Source organism: Eubalaena glacialis, chromosome 4 (genome assembly GCF_028564815.1).
Source record: "Eubalaena glacialis isolate mEubGla1 chromosome 4, mEubGla1.1.hap2.+ XY, whole genome shotgun sequence".
Taxonomy (NCBI): domain Eukaryota; kingdom Metazoa; phylum Chordata; class Mammalia; order Artiodactyla; family Balaenidae; genus Eubalaena; species Eubalaena glacialis.
In genome coordinates, this window is record NC_083719.1 from 155,310,090 (window position 1) to 155,328,037 (window position 17,948).

At 48.7% G+C, this 17,948-nt stretch overlaps 1 protein-coding gene across 1 annotated transcript; it reads left to right on the forward strand.

Moving 5' to 3' along the window:
* The first annotated feature begins 12,615 nt into the window (after positions 1–12,615).
* On the forward strand, positions 12,616–17,603 carry MSX2 (msh homeobox 2). The gene is made up of 2 exons (XM_061188486.1): positions 12,616–13,098; positions 16,947–17,603. The coding sequence occupies exons 1-2, from the start codon at positions 12,720–12,722 to the stop codon at positions 17,369–17,371; spliced, it is 804 nt and encodes a 267-aa protein (XP_061044469.1). The 5' UTR covers positions 12,616–12,719; the 3' UTR covers positions 17,372–17,603.
* The last annotated feature ends 345 nt before the right edge of the window (positions 17,604–17,948 follow it).

Below are 17,948 nucleotides of genomic sequence, written 5' to 3' on the forward strand. Positions count from 1 at the left end.
ATTTTTAATTTAAAAATGATTTCTTTCTTTTTTGTTTTAATGTGACATCAACTGGTTTTGAGCTCCCTTTCACCGTGAGAGTTAAGCCCCATGTCCCAACAATCTCTGCCAATAGCAAGGGCTGACACTGCAGTGTCAGCCAATGGCTCAGCCTGAGTTTCTCCCCTGGACTCAAGGGACACACTTGAACAACCCAAATCTCATAGCGGGTGGGGGCAGGGCACCCCACCTGGAGCCTCCACAGGGGCGCACATTCTAGGGGGAGCTTGGCTTCCATGACCTGGCATTGCCTAGGTGACCAAGAGCCAGCCTCAGAAATGGAATGAGGTAGCAGCAAAGAAAACAGTTCCCATCACCTTCCCTCCTCCTCCTTAAAGAGTCAATTGGTCTCTGTCATTTTAGCCAATGGTTTTCAAAAATTGTCACTATGAGTTAAGTGCCTACTGTGGCAGGTGCCTGCTCTCCTTCACCACTAATATTCCCAAGAGCTCTTGGCGGTCAGTACTCTTACCACCCTATTCTACAGATGACGTTCAGAGAGGTTAAGTGACTTGCCGGAGGTCACACAGCCCCACATTTTGGTCTGAGTGACCCTGAGGGGTATACTCTTCCTCTAGTGCTATGGAGCCACGGCCAGGTCAGAGGTGATGAATGAGAAGATGAGATCTGAATCTTCCAAGAGGTGACCTGAGTGTTGGTTTGAGGACCCACTGTCAAGGCCGGATGGATCAGTTCCATTCCACCCCTCACATTTTAATCCATGTCCAGGATTGCTAAATACCTCTATTTGATGCCCATGAGCTTGGAGGTCCATGTGACTGTTCAAGAATCAGTTATGAGGTCACGCCAAGGGTAGAAACCTCAGTGATTAGATCCGAACTCCCCACATTGTGCTCCATAGAGAATGGAGCTAATTATGAGGTCAGATGGACCCATGGTCAAGGAAAATTTACCACACTCTCTTGGACCATTTAAGGGCTGAGCAAACACACTGTACAGGCCGTCCTGTACTGATGACAATCTCTGGTTCTCCCGGGGCCCTGAATCACTGCTCCAGCTTCCCTTAGGGTTGGGGAAACCCTTTAGAAGAAGATGGCCCCATCCCTGGGCTCCAGAGCTTCGCAGGGCCTTACAGGCACTACAGGGGCCTGTGAGAATGTAAGTCTGCTCCTCAATGCCAGGGTAGGGGAGAAAGAGCCCAAGCAACAAAGGGAGAGAGCAACAGAGCAAAAGAGAGAGGGGGGCATGGGAGCTGGAGGAAGACTCTCAGGGGCGCCCCAGGAACATTAGCAGGAATCCCACCCCTCCCTCAGCAGCCTGGACCTGTCTAGCCCATTTCTAGGAATCCAAGCCTTTGAATGCTGTTGTTGCTAACACACCTGTCGCTAGGTGCCGCGTAGGTTAAAAAGCAAATCAGTAAGGATTAGGTGAAACAACGCTGCTAATTATCAACCTAAATTGTGACCTCACCAGTGATTTCATTGGCAAGGCTGGCTCCCAGGCTCGCCCTGCATGGAAGCATGTCTGTCTGCCTGCCCTGCCCTGCCCTGCCCTGCCCTGCCCTGCCCACCCAGGCCCTGAGCGGACGGAGTGAGAGAGCATTTCTGTTCTAAGTGGCCCGCTGCCTTGGCCCAGGGCTCCAGACATGTGAGGTTATTGAAACTGAACTTGGAGGACAGGACGCTTGGGGTGGCTGGCCACTAGGAACATGAGAAACAGCAGGAGGGTACACTCCCACTCCTTACCATGCAGTCAGACCTGAGATGCGAGCAGGGCACCCTCTAGCCCTGGGATGCTCTAAGCAGCATCTCTACTTCTTCATGACTTACCTCTCCATTCCCTCCTCGTCCTCCCATCCTCAGTGCTGCTCCCCTCTTCCCAGAAGCCTGCAACAAGCTCTTCATTGGTCCTATTACTTCCAGCATCTCCCCCACCTCCCCTCCCATTTTCCATAATGCTCCCCAGGGAGTTTCTCAAAGGGATATGGAGCTCTACTACTCTCTTGCTCAAAAAACACTCTGTGGCAGAAATTAAACCAGAGCAATGCTATCCAGTTTTGGCAGAGCTGGGGGAGAAACGAATGCTGCTAGAGGAAATGTGCACCGGAAAAGAGTTTTTTGAAAATAATTCGGCAATATCTGTTCAGATGAAAAAGACACACACTTGGCTTTGGCAATCTCAGTTTTTAGAAATTAAACCTTTAAAAATAACAGTGTGAGGATGAAGGTTTGCAAGGATTATTTTTTCAAGAATTTTTGGCAGTAGGAGAAATTGGGGGGAAAAAGGTCCATCAAGAAGGAAATGGTGAAATGCATTCTAATATAGCCCTACTATGAAACATAAAAAGAATGGATGGTGAGATGTCTGTGATATGAATTAGACAAGAAAGCAAGTCACACAGATAGTTACATAGAGAGAGCCACATACACACACACACACACGGACACACAAAACACCATCAATTTCCACATTTCTGTATGCTATTTTGTGTTTGTATATAATTAGGAGTGTCTAAGGATACACAATTGTTCATCCTACTTATGTTGATGGCAAAAAAAAATGAGAGCGATTGTTCATTGCTTACTTATCTTTGATTTGTTTCACTGGTTATCATGAATATCTATTGCTTTTGAAATTCTAAACGAAGAATTTAGTAAAAAGACGACAGAAAGAAAAGGAAGGAAAGAAAAAGAAGAAAGACCCTTCACCGCTGAGCTGCAGCTCCCCGAGTGCGGCTCTTCCCTCCACCACCCTTCTCCTTAGCCTGTTTGCACCCCCAGCACCGGCCCCCCACCCCCACCGCTTCTTCCTGAGCCTCTTGAAACTCAAACACACAAGTCACAGGTCATTTCAATTCTTGTCCCTCTTCACATACTATCTCCTCTGCCAGCAACTCTCTCCCCTTCTCCACCTGGCAACACCCTCGGTGGCTCAGTCCAAATGCCACTTCCTCCAGCAGCCTAACCCTAACACCCAAGGTTGAGTGGGTCAGTCCCCCCTCTGGGCATCCCACCATCCCACAAGCTCCCCTGTACCTTCCGGAACCACATCCCATCATATCCCATAGTAGGGTTTACACTCTGGCTGGTGAGGCATAGGGAAGGCATGTCTCATCTCAAAAAGAATCAGTGCTTGAGAACACACCTGGGGCCACTCACCTGCACATTGATACAGAGAAGCCAGAATGCCAGATTTCTAGGGAAAGTCCCCTGATTTTTAAATGTTGGCAATGTATTCAGATGTTTTATTAAACTGTCTTCGGGACAGCACTGTGAGAGTGAAAGAATTCTGCGAGATGAATCTGGCTGCGGGGCAGTCCTTTTGACATTTGTATGGAGTAACTGATGAGGCTATCTTGTCACTAGAGTGGGAGACTCTTGAGGGCAGGAACTTGCCTGGGTAATGTCTGTTTTCCAGGCGTGGCACTAATTCAGCACACAGCTGCCTGAGGAAAGGAGGGAGGAAGGGAGGGAAATAAAGAGGAAGGATGAAAGAAATGAAAAAAACGACAGATCAGGCAATGCATTTCATCATTTACAAAAATGACAAAGGAAAAATCATTTTCTGCCTTATTTGCAATTTAGAGGAGCTGAATTTTGCCTACAGAGTACAGTGAAGTTCTCTGAATATTGTGGAAGTATTTGTTAGACAGTCCGAATATCCAGACACTGAAGATGGATCTATTAAACAAGGGTAAGTGATTTTTAAATAGAACCTTCAGCTTTCAAAGAATTCTTCCCCTCTTTTACAATTACTACTAAGCTAGCAGATAACGAGGTCCAGGGTAAATAAGCTAGTGTTTTGACCAAATTCTCCCATTCATTGTTTACTAATAATACAAACAACCCCATATCTCCAACATGGTATGGTCATCTATCTATTATCTCTGGAGTAGATTCTTCCTGCAGACCTAGAAGATCAGAATGATCACCATTCCCCTAGCTTTACAGATAAGGAAATCAAGGTTCAGAGAGGGGAAGTAACTTGCCCACAGCCACCCAGCTAGGAGGAGGTGGAGCAGGATTCCATCTAGATTTGGTGCTGTTGGAAATGCAGTGTTCTCTTCTGTAAATCAGTGCTAACCTGAATTTCAAGCATCCGCCTACACGATTGTTCCCTTGTCAAAGAACAATCATTATGATTGTTGGCCTTATCCCAATACCAACAGTAGTATTATTTAATTAACGTTTAACTAAACTCTCGTTTTAAAACAACAACAACAAAAATGATTTGTAAAGGGAAATTAATGTCACAGTATTATTTACCAGCCGTAGATGGGTTCACTCTGAAAATAAGTAGAATGGGAGCAAGACTGTCCTTATCTCACTAGATGCTGTTGCCTCCTGAAGACCGACGCCTGGTGCTTGGTCCACAGGAGGTTAGCAATCATTGCTGAGGTATTAAAGTTGTGCCGAGACAGTCTCCTGAGTATAATGGGTTATCAGATCACTGAAAAGGGAATAACTTTCTTGTCACGTGCCTAGATGTTACTTCATGTCCTGTCCAAGGGACTCTCTAAGATTCTTTTTCTGGGAAGGGCTGTGCCACCACGGGGCAAAGCTTCCTTGGGCTGCCCAAAGGCCCCAAGGATTCTTAGCAAGCATCATTTTCGTAAGCCTCTTCGCGATTGTCTGCACCAACAGTGTCAGCTCTAATTGTATCATTAACAATTATCCACAAGGTTTCCTCCCAGGCTTCTCATCTGCTGAGTCAGAGACTTTCTTCTATTCTCACACAGGAGACCAGCAGCAGGGGACAGGAGGGGGCTAACCTCTCCCAGAGTTTTATATCCACGAGCCCATTGATCTTCCCACCACCCTGAAATAAGGATGTTTAGCCCCAGTTGTTTGACGGGGAGAGTGAGGCTCAGCTCAGAGAAGGGGGGAGAACTTGCCCCAGGATACACAGCTGGTCCAGGATAAAATGGGGGTCCCCGCTAGCGTCCCCTACTGCCTGGGATATTTTCCACCCTCTGCCGCCACCTTCCTGGACCCCTCAGGCAGCCTGGCGGGAGACAGAACAAGGAGCACACACTTCTTTATCAGAGAACTACAAAACCAGAAGAGACAGGGAAGGCAACTACACTCCCCTCATTTGCCAGGGAGGTGAATAGGGGACCCTAGAGGGGGAGCATCTGCTTCAAGTCACCCAGCAAGTGAGTGACATGTGGGGCTCAGGACCCTTGTTCTTGGCCGAGGCCCAGGTCCTTTCTCTTCACTCTCTTACCCTCCCCACAAAGACTAAATCCATTTGCAAAAAGTCATGAGCTGCAAAGAGATGGAAAAGAGAAAACGTGCCAATTTTATCAACCTACCATACACACAAGCACTTTCAGTTATGAACAGAATTAGCATTATGAGGAAGGCCTAACTATATTTAAAGTTTGTGGGTCTAATAAAATTCATTTTTCTATTTAAATGATGGTGACTTATTTTCTAGGGTTGGAAGGTAGGTAGAGGATGGGGAGAAAATGCACTTTGCACAGGCACAGTTCTAAAGAGAAATTATATTTATCTAGATTTTCCATGTCTGAGAATCAGATTGCCCTTCAGTAAAATGAAGATAAAATAGCATCTACCAAATAGGGTTGTGAGGATTGAATGAGTGAGTACACGTCAGTGCTTAGGACAGGGTCTGGTGTGTACTAAGCACTCAGTAAGCATTGCCTGCTATTAGGAGGAGGAGAAACTATGAGTTTATATTTTTCTGAATACATTTAGGTCTTTTTTTTCTTTTTCCTTTTTTCCTATAGTATAAACACGCTCTTGTTTTAGGAAATCTGGGAAATGCCACAAAGTCAAGATATTGCTAAAGTGAGCCGAGAAGATAACAGCAGGATGCTGAGTTTCTCTGCCTGCGTCATGTCAGGGGCAGAAGAAGTGCGATCTGGAGGATGATAAAGAGAAACCAGTTTGGGGTTTGGAGTCAGATGCACCGGGGGTCAAATGCTGACTGGGTCACTTAGTTGCTGCATGACCTTGGGCAGGCAACAATCTCCCCAACTCTTTCTCCATCTGTGAAGGGACGGGCGAGGGAGGGGGGGAGGTAGAGATTAATTGAAAGCCTAGCAAGTTAAGGGTTTGGGGCAAAATGAGCTTTCAGTGTTTCTTTGGGGACAATTTAAAAATCCGACCCCTCCCCGCAAGAATCCAGTGTCGGTTCCAATTGTTAAGACACATGAGTCTACCCCTCACAATTCAAGGTTCATTCCTAGTCACTGGGAGAGGCGACCTTCCGAGCCGGGTGGGAGGTACCTACAGTCTCTGCCACTGCTTCCATTCCCGAACTTATTCGTTAACTCAACCAATATTTATTGTGTCCCTCACTGTGTCAGGGGATCTTCAGGGCACCTGACACAGATCCGTGGGGGATATGACAAATCCCAGGGACCCTGAAATCAGACCTTTCTGGATCCAGACCTGGAGAGGCTGGGTCTGTGCTTCAGAGGGTCCCTGGAAGATGCAGGGCGGCTCCGGGACGGAACTGATGTGCTCTCCCACCAGACTCCTTCTGTGACCTCAGGAAGGTGGCCACGCCTCTCTGAGCTGCAGATACCTCTTTGGTGAAATGAGGTGTTGGACTCAAGGAGCCGAGGCCTGTGGGGTATAGGAAAGAGCAGGGTATCTCGCGCCCAAGGGCGATCCTGAGGAGCAAGTAAGTCCTGGATGTGAAAGCACTTTGCAAAGCCTACAGCTCAAGGTGTACTGTTTTTGCATCACCGCGGGGAGGGGTCTTCCTGCCGGTGGTAGCCTGCAACCCCCTCCCAAGGCTGGCACAAGCTCTGGGTTCAGCTCCAATGCCCCAACCCCTCCCCTAGAAATGATTAACAGAATTCTAAATAATTGCTTCTAATTGTCTTCATCCTTACGGTAAAACAAACCTTGCTTATTCCCCATCAGGCAACTGGGGGTGGGGCAGTTGGAAGAGATTCTATTTTCCTTAATCAAAAAATATAATTATGTCTGTTAAGTAACTCCCCAAATTTCCTTTTCCCCTCCTCACCCATGCCCAGTCAACTGCATTTTGAATCTAACCCAATTTGGAGGCCACTAAATAAGAGAGATTTCAGATTCCTGCCGAACTATTTGGGAATCCATAATGCAGCATGCACTTTCTCTGTGTGCCCTAGCTACTAATTAAGCCCATCCCAGACTCAACAGTTCCATCTGTCTAATTGGAAGAAAATGGAAATGGTAGATACTTCATCGCTGTGAACAACTGCAGATGCCTTTCCTCCCACCTTTACAGCAACTTCTGCCTCAGGCAAAATACAGACATTTTTAGAATCAGCCAAACCCTGATGTGCATCTCTGCCAGGTATTTACTAGTTGTGAAAAACTCTTATCAAGTCTTAAGCTTCAATTTTCTCCTCCTTAAGGAGGAATGAGGGCCTTTCCACCACAGGGTTGCTTAAGGTATAGGAAGGAGCTGAACAGTGGTTTAAAGCTCATCTTAGCCCAGTTCAGTATGGGTAGTTTTCCTGGTTTTACAGATGGGCAAACTGAGAAGGGATGGGGTGGGGGCGGGCAGAGATATGTGAATGGCTGGGCAAGATGCCCTTGGTGCTATCCTGGATGTCTGGACTCATTCCATAGAACTGCAGCCACCCAGCTTCCTGGGGCCACCTCTTCCAGGGAGCCTTTTGGGTCTTTCCGTGCAGACACATCAGGGCTTGGGCCCTGCTTGTGGGAACCTCTCGCCAGTGCAGGCCGGGATTGGGAAGGTGCCAGCAAGCTGTGCCCAAGGTCTGGGAAACGGGAGATACTCCTTGCTGTTTGTCTAGACGTTTCTTCTTCCCTTGATCCCCATCCTTCACTTGACAGAGTTGTCAATCTCCTTCCTTCTGAAGAGGTGGGTAGTTATACCCATTTTGCAGAGAGGGCAAAAAAAGGCTCAAAAAAGTTATCTTCTCATACCTCAAATTATCCAACTTTGTATCAGTGGATCCCTGATGTGTGTGATGTCAGGCAGATCTATTGAAAAGGGTGGTAAAAAATACTATCAACAGGGATTTAAGAAACGATAATAACAGGCAACATTTACTGAACGCTAGACACTCCCATGCTGAGGAAACAGTGGTGCCGAGAGGCGAAGTGATTTATCCAGAGTCCCACAGGAAATAACTGGCTCAGCCCTGTTTAAACCCTCCAGGAGACTGGAAGCAGAACCTTTACAGTCACTCCTGGGTGGGGTGCCTGAGGCAGCCACACTCTTGTGTTACCTGCTTTTTATAAGGCTTCTCACCTAGTCCTCACCAGCAACCATATATACTGGGCATCTTTTCTAAAAGAGGTTACTAAGGCCCCCAGTGCAGTGATGGTGGCAAATGGCAAAAAGTAGGGCCTGGATTTGAATACGGAACTACTGAAGGAGCGCGGAACTCACGACTCTTTCCCCTTTCGCAACCTCACACCTGCTGTGGCCAGAAACAACTACGTCTCCATGAACTGGCCCACTCCTCTCCGAGGCTGTGGGACCCGTAGAGAGGCACAACATCTGCCTCCATTTCTTCCCCCCTCCTCCGAGGAGGATGTCTCCGTTGTGGGCTACTTCCAGGGGGGACCTTGTCGAATCAGACTCCGCCCACAGCAAATTTCAGGCCAACCTCTCTCTTGTCTGCACCTCGACTTCTTCATCTGTAAAATGGGGAGCCATGAAAGCTCCGGCTTCGGGTAGCTTTGCGTAATCTGTGTAGCGCTTTGGCAAAGGTCCCTTCTCTTCAGACTGGGTCCTGAACTCAGAGAGCGGGGGCCATAGCAAACTGATTGGAGCGTCCAGAACTTCACAAGCAACGGATCTGCACCCCACCCCCACCCCACAAGAACCTCAAGCAGCGACCCCGAATGCCCGTCTACTCGCCTTCCTGCTCTGTAACTCGAACAGTGATCTCTCAAATGCCTGGAAATATGCCCGCCCTAGTGAGGTCTGATCTTCCCCATTCCTCCTCCGCACTGCACAGGTAAGAAAAATGAGCCCAGAGAGGAGCAGCCTTTTGCCCGAGGTCACACAGCGAAGGACTGGGGCAGGGTGGGGGATGGTGGGGGAGCGGTGTTGTGGAATTCCAGGCGGACGTTGGCGCCCGCTTGTCTGCCCGCTTCTGATACCCGGGTTCGGGAGAATAGGCTGCTAACGAGCGGCCCATTAGGAGGAATTGTCACTCCTCTGGGAGCGAGGTTGTCCCATTAGGGCGAATTGTCATTCCTCCTGGAGCGAGGTTGTCCCGGCTCCGCGCAGGCTGAGTGCCGGGGCCGAGAGCAATTAACGCGGCTCCGGCGCGGGCAGCCGCCTCTGCCCCGGGCAGCGGGGGCGGGGCGGGGCGGGGGCGGGGCGCCCGGCGCGGCTGGAGCCGGTCACCCGGCGCAGCCCCTTCCCCCGGAGCCCGCCTTTCATCTCCCCGCGCCTGGCGCCTGCCCGCAGCCCTGGCCCGTCTACAGCCCCCTCCTCCGCCCCTCCCCCGCCTCCTCTGAGCCGCCGGGATCCAGCGATCGGTCCTGAGGTTGTAGACGCCGCGGTCCGCGCGCTGTCCTTCACGGTTTTCGTCTTGGGGCTTGCGGTGCGCGTGCGCGGCTGTTCCACGCAGGGCCCGGGCGCGTGCCAAATGCCCGGGGCGCGCGCGAAGGTGGAGTGCGGCGGCTCTGCGCGCACCCGCCGGTGCCGCGAGGGGAGATGCCCGGGTCCACCACTTCCTACCTGCGTGACCCGGCCGCAGAATTAGCGCTTCCTGGCTTTAGGCTTTTCATCTGTAAAATGGGGAAAATAATTTCTGCCCGGAGCGATGTGTTGGAAGAAACGAATGAAATCATGGAGGACAGGTCCAGGTACTAAAGCAGAGGTGACGCTTAGTGGTGACTGAGTTCTGATTGGAACCTCACGTTTCTGCCTGCGTATATGTCACCGGGAACTAACCTTTACTGAATGCTCCCTAACTGCCAAAGACAGACCTCCGCTAAGGGACTATAAACTTTTCAGGGCGAGCCGAATTCTCAGTCCCAGAGATTTTACAAAGAACCCACCGTGAACTCCGTGAAAGGGGGCGAAGTGCCTGATTTCGGATATCTGGCAAAGAGAAAGCATTCGATACATTGTTGCTGCTTTTGATACACAATAATATGGTGGAGCCTTTTTGGATCCCCTACACCTGCTAGTTATCTTATGTAGCCCCTTGAACTGAATTGCCGCAAGAGCCATCCTGGTTAGGGGTTCTCTCTCATTTTAGAGGAAAAAAAAATATTAGGCTAAGGGAGGGGAAGTAACGCGACCAAGGTCACGCGGCCAGGAAGAGGTGTATACAATATTCTGAAAACGCAGCTAACAGCTAACGCAGCACCAAATGCACAGACGGGGTTTTCCACAAAGGGCTAGAACTGTGTTGAGGTTCCACTCTTTTCACAGCAGAAGAGACACCCTTTCCTGAATTGTCCCAACCTCAGCAGGCAGAAAACAAGATGGGCAGGCTGGTTGCTCCCTGGACATCTCTCCTGTTCATGGCCAGAGGTTGGCAACCTCCCTTGGAACACCAGTTGTTTGTTTAATCTCTACTATTTTCTCGTTTCTGGCTTTACAATTTTTGTCCTTTGCCTGGACATCAGGACCAGAGAGTAGGGAGGGGTACCTACCTTATCCTCTCCCAGAAAAGTTCATCAAAATAAAAGAGCTCTATTAGTACTAATTAAAAAAAAAAAAAAACAAGCCCAGGAATGAGCTTGCATGCCCCCTAATTGACACATATTAACAAGGAGTTTTCAAGAACAATTATCAAACAGTGGCTGAGTACCTTTTGGCAGCAGAGGGATAAACGAATTTCAGGTTTGCTTCCAAAATATGTAGCCTGCACCTTGCTGGTTTCCTCTAGGAGGCAGAGAACTTAATCTGGGTTTACCTGTACTGTATTTGAGATACATATCAAGCCAACTATCATCAAGTATGACTCAAGGGGAAAATGCATAAGGCATATATCTCCAGATAACTTTCCTAGTTTTTTTTTAAAATAACTTTCTCTGAACTTCCAGTTTGTTGATAGTGGTGGGAGAAGGGGGTTTTAGAAGGCTGTGGTTAGAACTTCTTTACTTTTAAACTTTTATTCAGGACCACTTCTAATCAAATTGAATTAAGTGGCCAATGCAGATTGTTTTATCCTCTAAGATTCAGATAACACCTTTTCTGGTTATCCTAGGCCAGCACAGTTTCACTCCAGGCAGAGGTTTGGGGTGAAGGGAGGTGCTCTGGGAAGTGGATCTGGGGGTCAAGTCTCTACAAGTCTTGAACGGGGAAGTAGCCCCAAGCTCTGGTCATCTCAGTAATTAAAAACAGTGTCCCTTCCTTCCAAGGCTTTGGGAACTGTTTAGCAAGCATCTGCTGTGTGCAAGTCCCTGAGCCGGGTCACTTCTATTCACCTCATCACTTGCGGGATAATCGCTCAGATATAGGAAAAGGCAGCTGCAGCCTGGAAAGAGTCATTTGAAGAAATAGGTGTTGGCCCAGCGGCCTGCAGAGAGATTGGAGGCCTCTGCACATTGGAAGTTCACGCGCTCTCCCCTTTCCCATACTGAGACAGTCATCACTAAGGCTTTGAGATGTAATTACCCAGGGTATAATTTGAAGTGGGGTGGGGATATCTATACTTTTTTTTTTAACCAGGTGCAATGAATAAAAATGTCCTTCCCCAAAAGATACATAGGTCCGGGGTGGGCAAACTTGGCACCCAGTTCTGAGACTTGCAAGGGTGTGTGGGGGGGGGGGTGTTGGGAAGCACTAGATATTATCTATGCCTTTTCCTCACTCCTCCTCCGCCTTGAAGGCAAACACTGGTACCCAAACAAACACACGACAAACACAGGCTCAGACAAACTCATGAACACACAATGCACGCAGTCTTGAGAAAAAGGTCGGATCCGGATGTCCAGAGAGGAGATTCAGGGAAAAGAAAACTCGAGGATTCCAAGTTTCTAAGAGTGCGCTGGTTTTGTTTTCGAGTGGAAGAGATGGAAAGCTCTGGTTTAAATTTTCCAATTGGAACTACTTGGGAGAGGGTAGCCGTGACCACCTACCTCTCTGGCTCGCTCCGGCCCCTCTCCTAAGGGAGTTATAGTAATAGCGGACGCTGTTGGGCACTTGCTGATAGCGAAATACCTGCTTTTCTAAGCGCCATGCATGTAGTATTTCTTTTAGCAGGGATGCTGGCCCTTGCTTTCAGTGCTGACCCCTAAAACTGTTACGTTCGCCCAGTTTCGACCCATAGTAGGAGCTTCATAAATGTTTTTGCAATGTCAGTTGCAGATTTTAAACATGTTCTGGCGCGGGGTACCTTTTAAAAAGAGGGGTCAATAGAAGAAATGGGACTCCGCGAACTTCCTCTTTAAATAATCGGCCTTAATTACGCCTTAGACTTTTCAGTTTTGGCGTGGTTATAACCCTTGAGGGATCGCCTGATAACAACTCTGCTGACTGCTCCTGTAATTAACTCCTAATTTATTTCAAACAGGAAAAAAAAAAAAAAAAAAAGGCCCCAGCCTCTTCCGGAAGAGCCAATCGGAGGCGAGCGTCCGTGGCGTCAGCGCCAGGGCCGGCTCGGATTGGCTGAGCCGAGTCTCTCACTTCCCTTTGGAGGAAAGGCACGGCTGCCGGCGCGCCCCTCCCGTCTCCCCCCAAAAAAGTTTGAGTCGCAGCTGCCTGGTAGCCAGCGGAGTCGCGCGCCGGGACCTACGTAGGGCAGAGAAGTCATGGCTTCTCCGTCCAAAGGCAATGACCTGTTTTCGTCTGATGAGGAGGGCCCGGCGATGGTGGCCGAGCCGGGCCCGGGGCCTGGGGGTGCCGACGGGGCCGCGGAGGAGCGCCGCGTCAAGGTCTCCAGCCTGCCCTTCAGCGTGGAGGCGCTCATGTCGGACAAGAAGCCGCCCAAGGAGACTTCCCCACTGCCAGCCGAAAGCGCCTCCGCCGGGGCCACCCTGCGGCCACTTCTGCTGCCCGGACACAGCGTCCGGGAGGCGCACAGCCCCGGGCCGTTGGTCAAGCCCTTCGAGACAGCCTCGGTCAAGTCGGAAAATTCAGAAGACGGAGCGGCATGGATGCAGGAACCGGGCAGATATTCGCCGCCGCCAAGTGAGTGCCTGCAGAGGCCGGGACAAGGGGTAGGAGGGTGCTCGGGGTACAGGAGGGAACTGGGGGTCAGTATTCCAAGCTAGGGGTACGGAGACTCCTCTGTACTATGTGCCCCGAAAAGCAAGCATTACAAGTTCTTGACCCCTTAATATCCCCAGAGTTCAGCGCGCCCGCAGCATCCAAGATACCTTCTGGGTAATATCCGCGCAGCGCGTGTGTGGGATCCCCTAGCTGTACAGAATATTCGACGCAATTGCCAACGCCCTGATCTTTGAAGGGCGAACCCAGCTGGGTTTGCGGGGTCGCTTGGGTATCCGTTTCTCTAATGCTCAGCCCTGCGCTCAGGCCACTTCGCTTTTTTTCACTGTCCCTCGGGGTCTCAGTCTGGGGAATGAAGAAGGATCCACGTTTAATGAGCACCGGAATATATGCCAGGCAGAGGCAGAGTGTCTGTCTTTCAAAGTTCACAACCCTGCGAGGTGTGCCCTCATAAAGATGAGCTAATTAAAATCTAACCCGACTTTGGGTAGAAATGATCATCTTCCATTGGTCCCGCGGGTATCGAAGCACGGTAACACGGAGGGATGGCGGCAGAGACTTATGCGGCGAGGAAATGTCTCCCGGTCGTCCCGGCGGCCAGCCCGTCGCTTCGCTGGGAGCGGGCTGGGGTCAGCAGCGTGGGGCTCCGCTTGGCTCAGAGTAATAATTAACAGCATTCCAGCAGCGCTTGAGTTTACAAAGTGATGCTTATTAGTTCACCAGATCCCGATCATCGCTGGAACCCCGAAGTGTGGGCAGAAGCCCGGGACCTGTGGTTATCCCAGTTTTCAGACATGCATACTTTGAGGACTGAACTTGCTTGAGCCAGGTCACCAACAATGGCTGAATTGGGCAAGGGACCCTGGTGTCCAAGTCCCAACCCTGGCCACCTTGATCCCTCTCCCCAGAGAGACCAAGCAGAGGGCCGAACACCTGCACCCCGCTTCCTGCCAATGAGGAAGGAGAACAGAGAGTCGCAGGAGAGCTGCTTTCTCTTCCAGCGTTTACGTCCATTTTTGGGCCCTGGGTCCTTTTGCAATATGGAGAAGCCATTCCCTGTAGCTCCTTTTACTTCTGTCTCCCAGCCTTTAAGATTTCTCTATCTGCCCTCTACCTCTAGGAAAGGTGAGAGAGAGGGTGCCTGCATAGGGACTTTTTCCGAAAGCTGGGAGCATCACATTTTACCCCATTCCTATCAGCCCGGAAAACTCGAGATACAAAAGTATTTTGTGAACAAAACAAGGCCATATAACCAGGCATCAGTGGCTGTCCCCTCTGGCATCTCTCTCCACCCTGTTAGAAACTCCCAAAGATTCAAAGGGCGTGGAGATTAAGGACTCAAAGAATTTAAACTCAAGTTTGCACAGTACTTTATAGCACTTTTCACCGTATTATCTTATCTGATCTCCGTGTGGCTAAAGCTGGCCTCCCGGTAACAGATGAGGACATTTCAGCAGAGTTCAGAGGAATCTGCACACATCGAGTTTGGGCTTGACAAGAAAGACTTGGGGACATTTAATGATCACCTATCTGATGGCAGACAAGACTCTGGGCATTCTAAAATTTGGTACTCTGAACCACACTGCAGGATTGGTATTAGTTACCCATTTTATTGATGGTGAAATAGAGGCTTAGAAACTTTAAGGGACTTAATTTGTTTGACAGATATTGAGTGCCTGTGTATTCCTAGGCCTAGGTCAATTCCCAGCTGCGCATCAAGGATTCAGACATTTCCATTTTCTTAGGTTCCTGGGGTTCTGTAAGCATACCTGCCAGGGCCGAAGGTAAGGCAGCCGTGGGCCCTGGATGTGACCCTTCCATGAGGAAAGTAGGAGATTCTGAGAAAGGATTTAATTTTTTTTAAAAAGTGGGTCATTGGTGCTTTGGGCCTGGAGATGGCCTCAGGAGCCCTGTGGTAGGAGCGGTGGGTCCGGGGGAGCCTAGCGACAGAGCCTGGGGCAGGAGGAAGCCACCTGCCCTGGCCCGGGTTTTGTTATTCTCAGGAGGCAGTAGGATAGATGCTGTTTTGCTTTGTATAATCACACCCTTTCTCAGGCTGGTTTAAAATGGGGAGGAGAGTGGGAGGGTGGGGAGAGGTGCGCTGGGAGGGAAGCTTTGATACACATATGAGATCCCGTTGCCTGGATTTCATAATTCAAATGCAGCCCCTAGGAGCAGCCAGAATGACCGTGCCCAGGCACAGAATCTCTTCCAAACGTAGAGCAGAGGCAAGTGTAGATTCTAGGAGCTTGGTATCTGAGCTGTGACCACTGGGTCCTCCCAGCTAGCCAGGTCACGTTTGTGAAGGGTGAGAATTTCACAGATCCCTGAGTCTCTGATTGTTGTTATTTTATTTGTAAATTAAGAAGTAGGCACCCCCAGCTCTCTGGCTTACTTAGGGATTAGCATATGCAAAAGTCTACACTCCTGTGGTAGTTTCTTACCCATCTCTCTCCCAGATTTCTGTTTTTTGATTGATGGCAGAACCCACTACCTCTTTCTTTTTTAGCCATTTAAAAGTGATGGTTAATAATGACACATTAGGACAAATCCATTTCTTATTGGAAATGGAGGCTGGGTTGGGACTTGTGCTGTGTCACCTTCAAGTATGAAGTGTAAACTCTTTCTTGGGCCACCAAAGTAACTAAACAAGAAATGCGACATTCTCCCTTTGGAGTGCTTTGGAGTTACTACGGTGGCTACATTTGGAAAATTAGCATAGCTCATAAAAGCCAAATGCAGAAAATGAATTGTTTAGCATCTGTCCCTCAGCTCCACCCCAGCTTCCTTTAAGGAAAAGCCCGAAGTTAGTTGATGCTATGGAATTACAAGGTTGCCCTGTCCTATGATTTCCTATAATTGAACCCATTTTAAATATGGAGTCTGGATGCTGTTGGCATACCTTTATTTTGCTTGTTATTCCTTCTTTCTAAATTCCAACAACAAGCTAATCGTTTACACATTGCCTCCAAACCATAGAATGGGTAGGAGAGATGGCTAAAATGTCATCACATGCTCTCAATTCAGGAGGCAGCATGATTTCCCCTGACATTTACATTTATGGGGGAGCTAATTTTTCCCTCCTTCTTAGTAAAGTTTATATTACAGAAGCACCCAGCCAAGAAAGTTATCCCACATCCAGATCTGTAAAATGATGTTCACGTTTTATAATCTGTAGACTGGAGGGAATGACAGCTGTGTGGTTGTTTATTGCATGAGGCTGCTCACCAATCCATAGATGCTATTAATTTACTGCAGACCTTGTCGGCACGATTATCCTTCATAAATATGTTGATGCAATCCAACTTCTCCTGGTGCAGAGAGGGGACGGACCCAGTTCATAAGACCCTTTTCATTTTCCTTCTCATATGTGATTATCTCAGTGTCCTAGGGATGTGAGGATTATCATGAACCCAGCCCCCCATTTTTAAGATAAGCGATATCAAGAAGAGATGGGGTTTTGTTTCTCAGAGAACCCTCAGCTCTCTTGACTTATGAGGGGTCTGTCCATATTTCATCATCTCTAATGCTGTTTGTTTTCCATGTAGCAAGTTCTGTTGCACCATAAAACTCCCAAACTTTTGGAAAAAGATTCAATTTTTTAAAAACAAAACAATTTATCCATTTAAGTATGGTCCTTCTCTATCCCCACCCCACCCCCCCCAAAAAAAAAATCCAACCACACATGGTTTTGACCGAGGTACCTTTTTGAAAGGTGAAGAGGGAAGACCCCCCTCCCCCCCCACGGACACAACTGGCGAGAAAGCCACTTTCTTTTGCTAACTCACTCCCCATTCTCTGTTCCCTAGGACACATGAGCCCCACCACCTGCACCCTGAGGAAACACAAGACCAATCGGAAGCCACGCACACCCTTCACCACCTCCCAGCTCCTCGCTCTGGAGCGCAAGTTCCGCCAGAAACAGTACCTCTCCATCGCAGAGCGGGCAGAGTTCTCCAGCTCTCTGAACCTCACAGAGACACAGGTCAAAATCTGGTTCCAGAACCGAAGAGCCAAGGCGAAAAGACTGCAAGAGGCCGAACTGGAAAAGCTGAAAATGGCTGCAAAACCTATGCTGCCCTCTGGCTTCAGCCTCCCTTTCCCCATCAACTCACCCCTGCAAGCAGCCTCCCTATATGGCGCGTCCTACCCTTTCCATAGACCTGTGCTCCCCATCCCGCCCGTCGGACTCTATGCGACTCCAGTGGGATATGGCATGTACCACCTGTCCTAAGGAAGACCAGCTCAATAGACTCCGGGATGGATGTTTGTTTAAAAGCCTTCCCCCTCCCTCTGCAAGAAGACAGTCCCGCTCTGCAAACCTTGCATGCACCACCCTCAGCGGCTAGATCGACAGGGCCACAGACATAGTTGAAATTGGTTCTTTTGACTGGAGACACCCAAGCCCCGTTTTCTTGGTGTAATCTTCCAGATGCCACCCCCCCTTCTCCTTTCACAAGATTGGCTCTGATGGTTTTTATATATAAATATATATATAATAAAATATAATACATTTTTATACAGCAGACGTAAAAATCAAATTATTTTGAAAGGTAAAATTTATATATATATATATATATATATATATATATATATATATATATATATCCTTTTTCTCTATATATCACCTTCCTAAAAGAGACTGCTTAATTAAGTCTACCTGTTGTTTTTTCTTATGGGGGAGACATTATTTGCTAAAATTGCTGAAATCTGATGATTTGGATGACTGACTTGCAAACATTAGAATTAGACACTATGTGCATAGGCAGTAGATATGGAAAGATTCCAGAGAAGGGGACACATCATGTTTT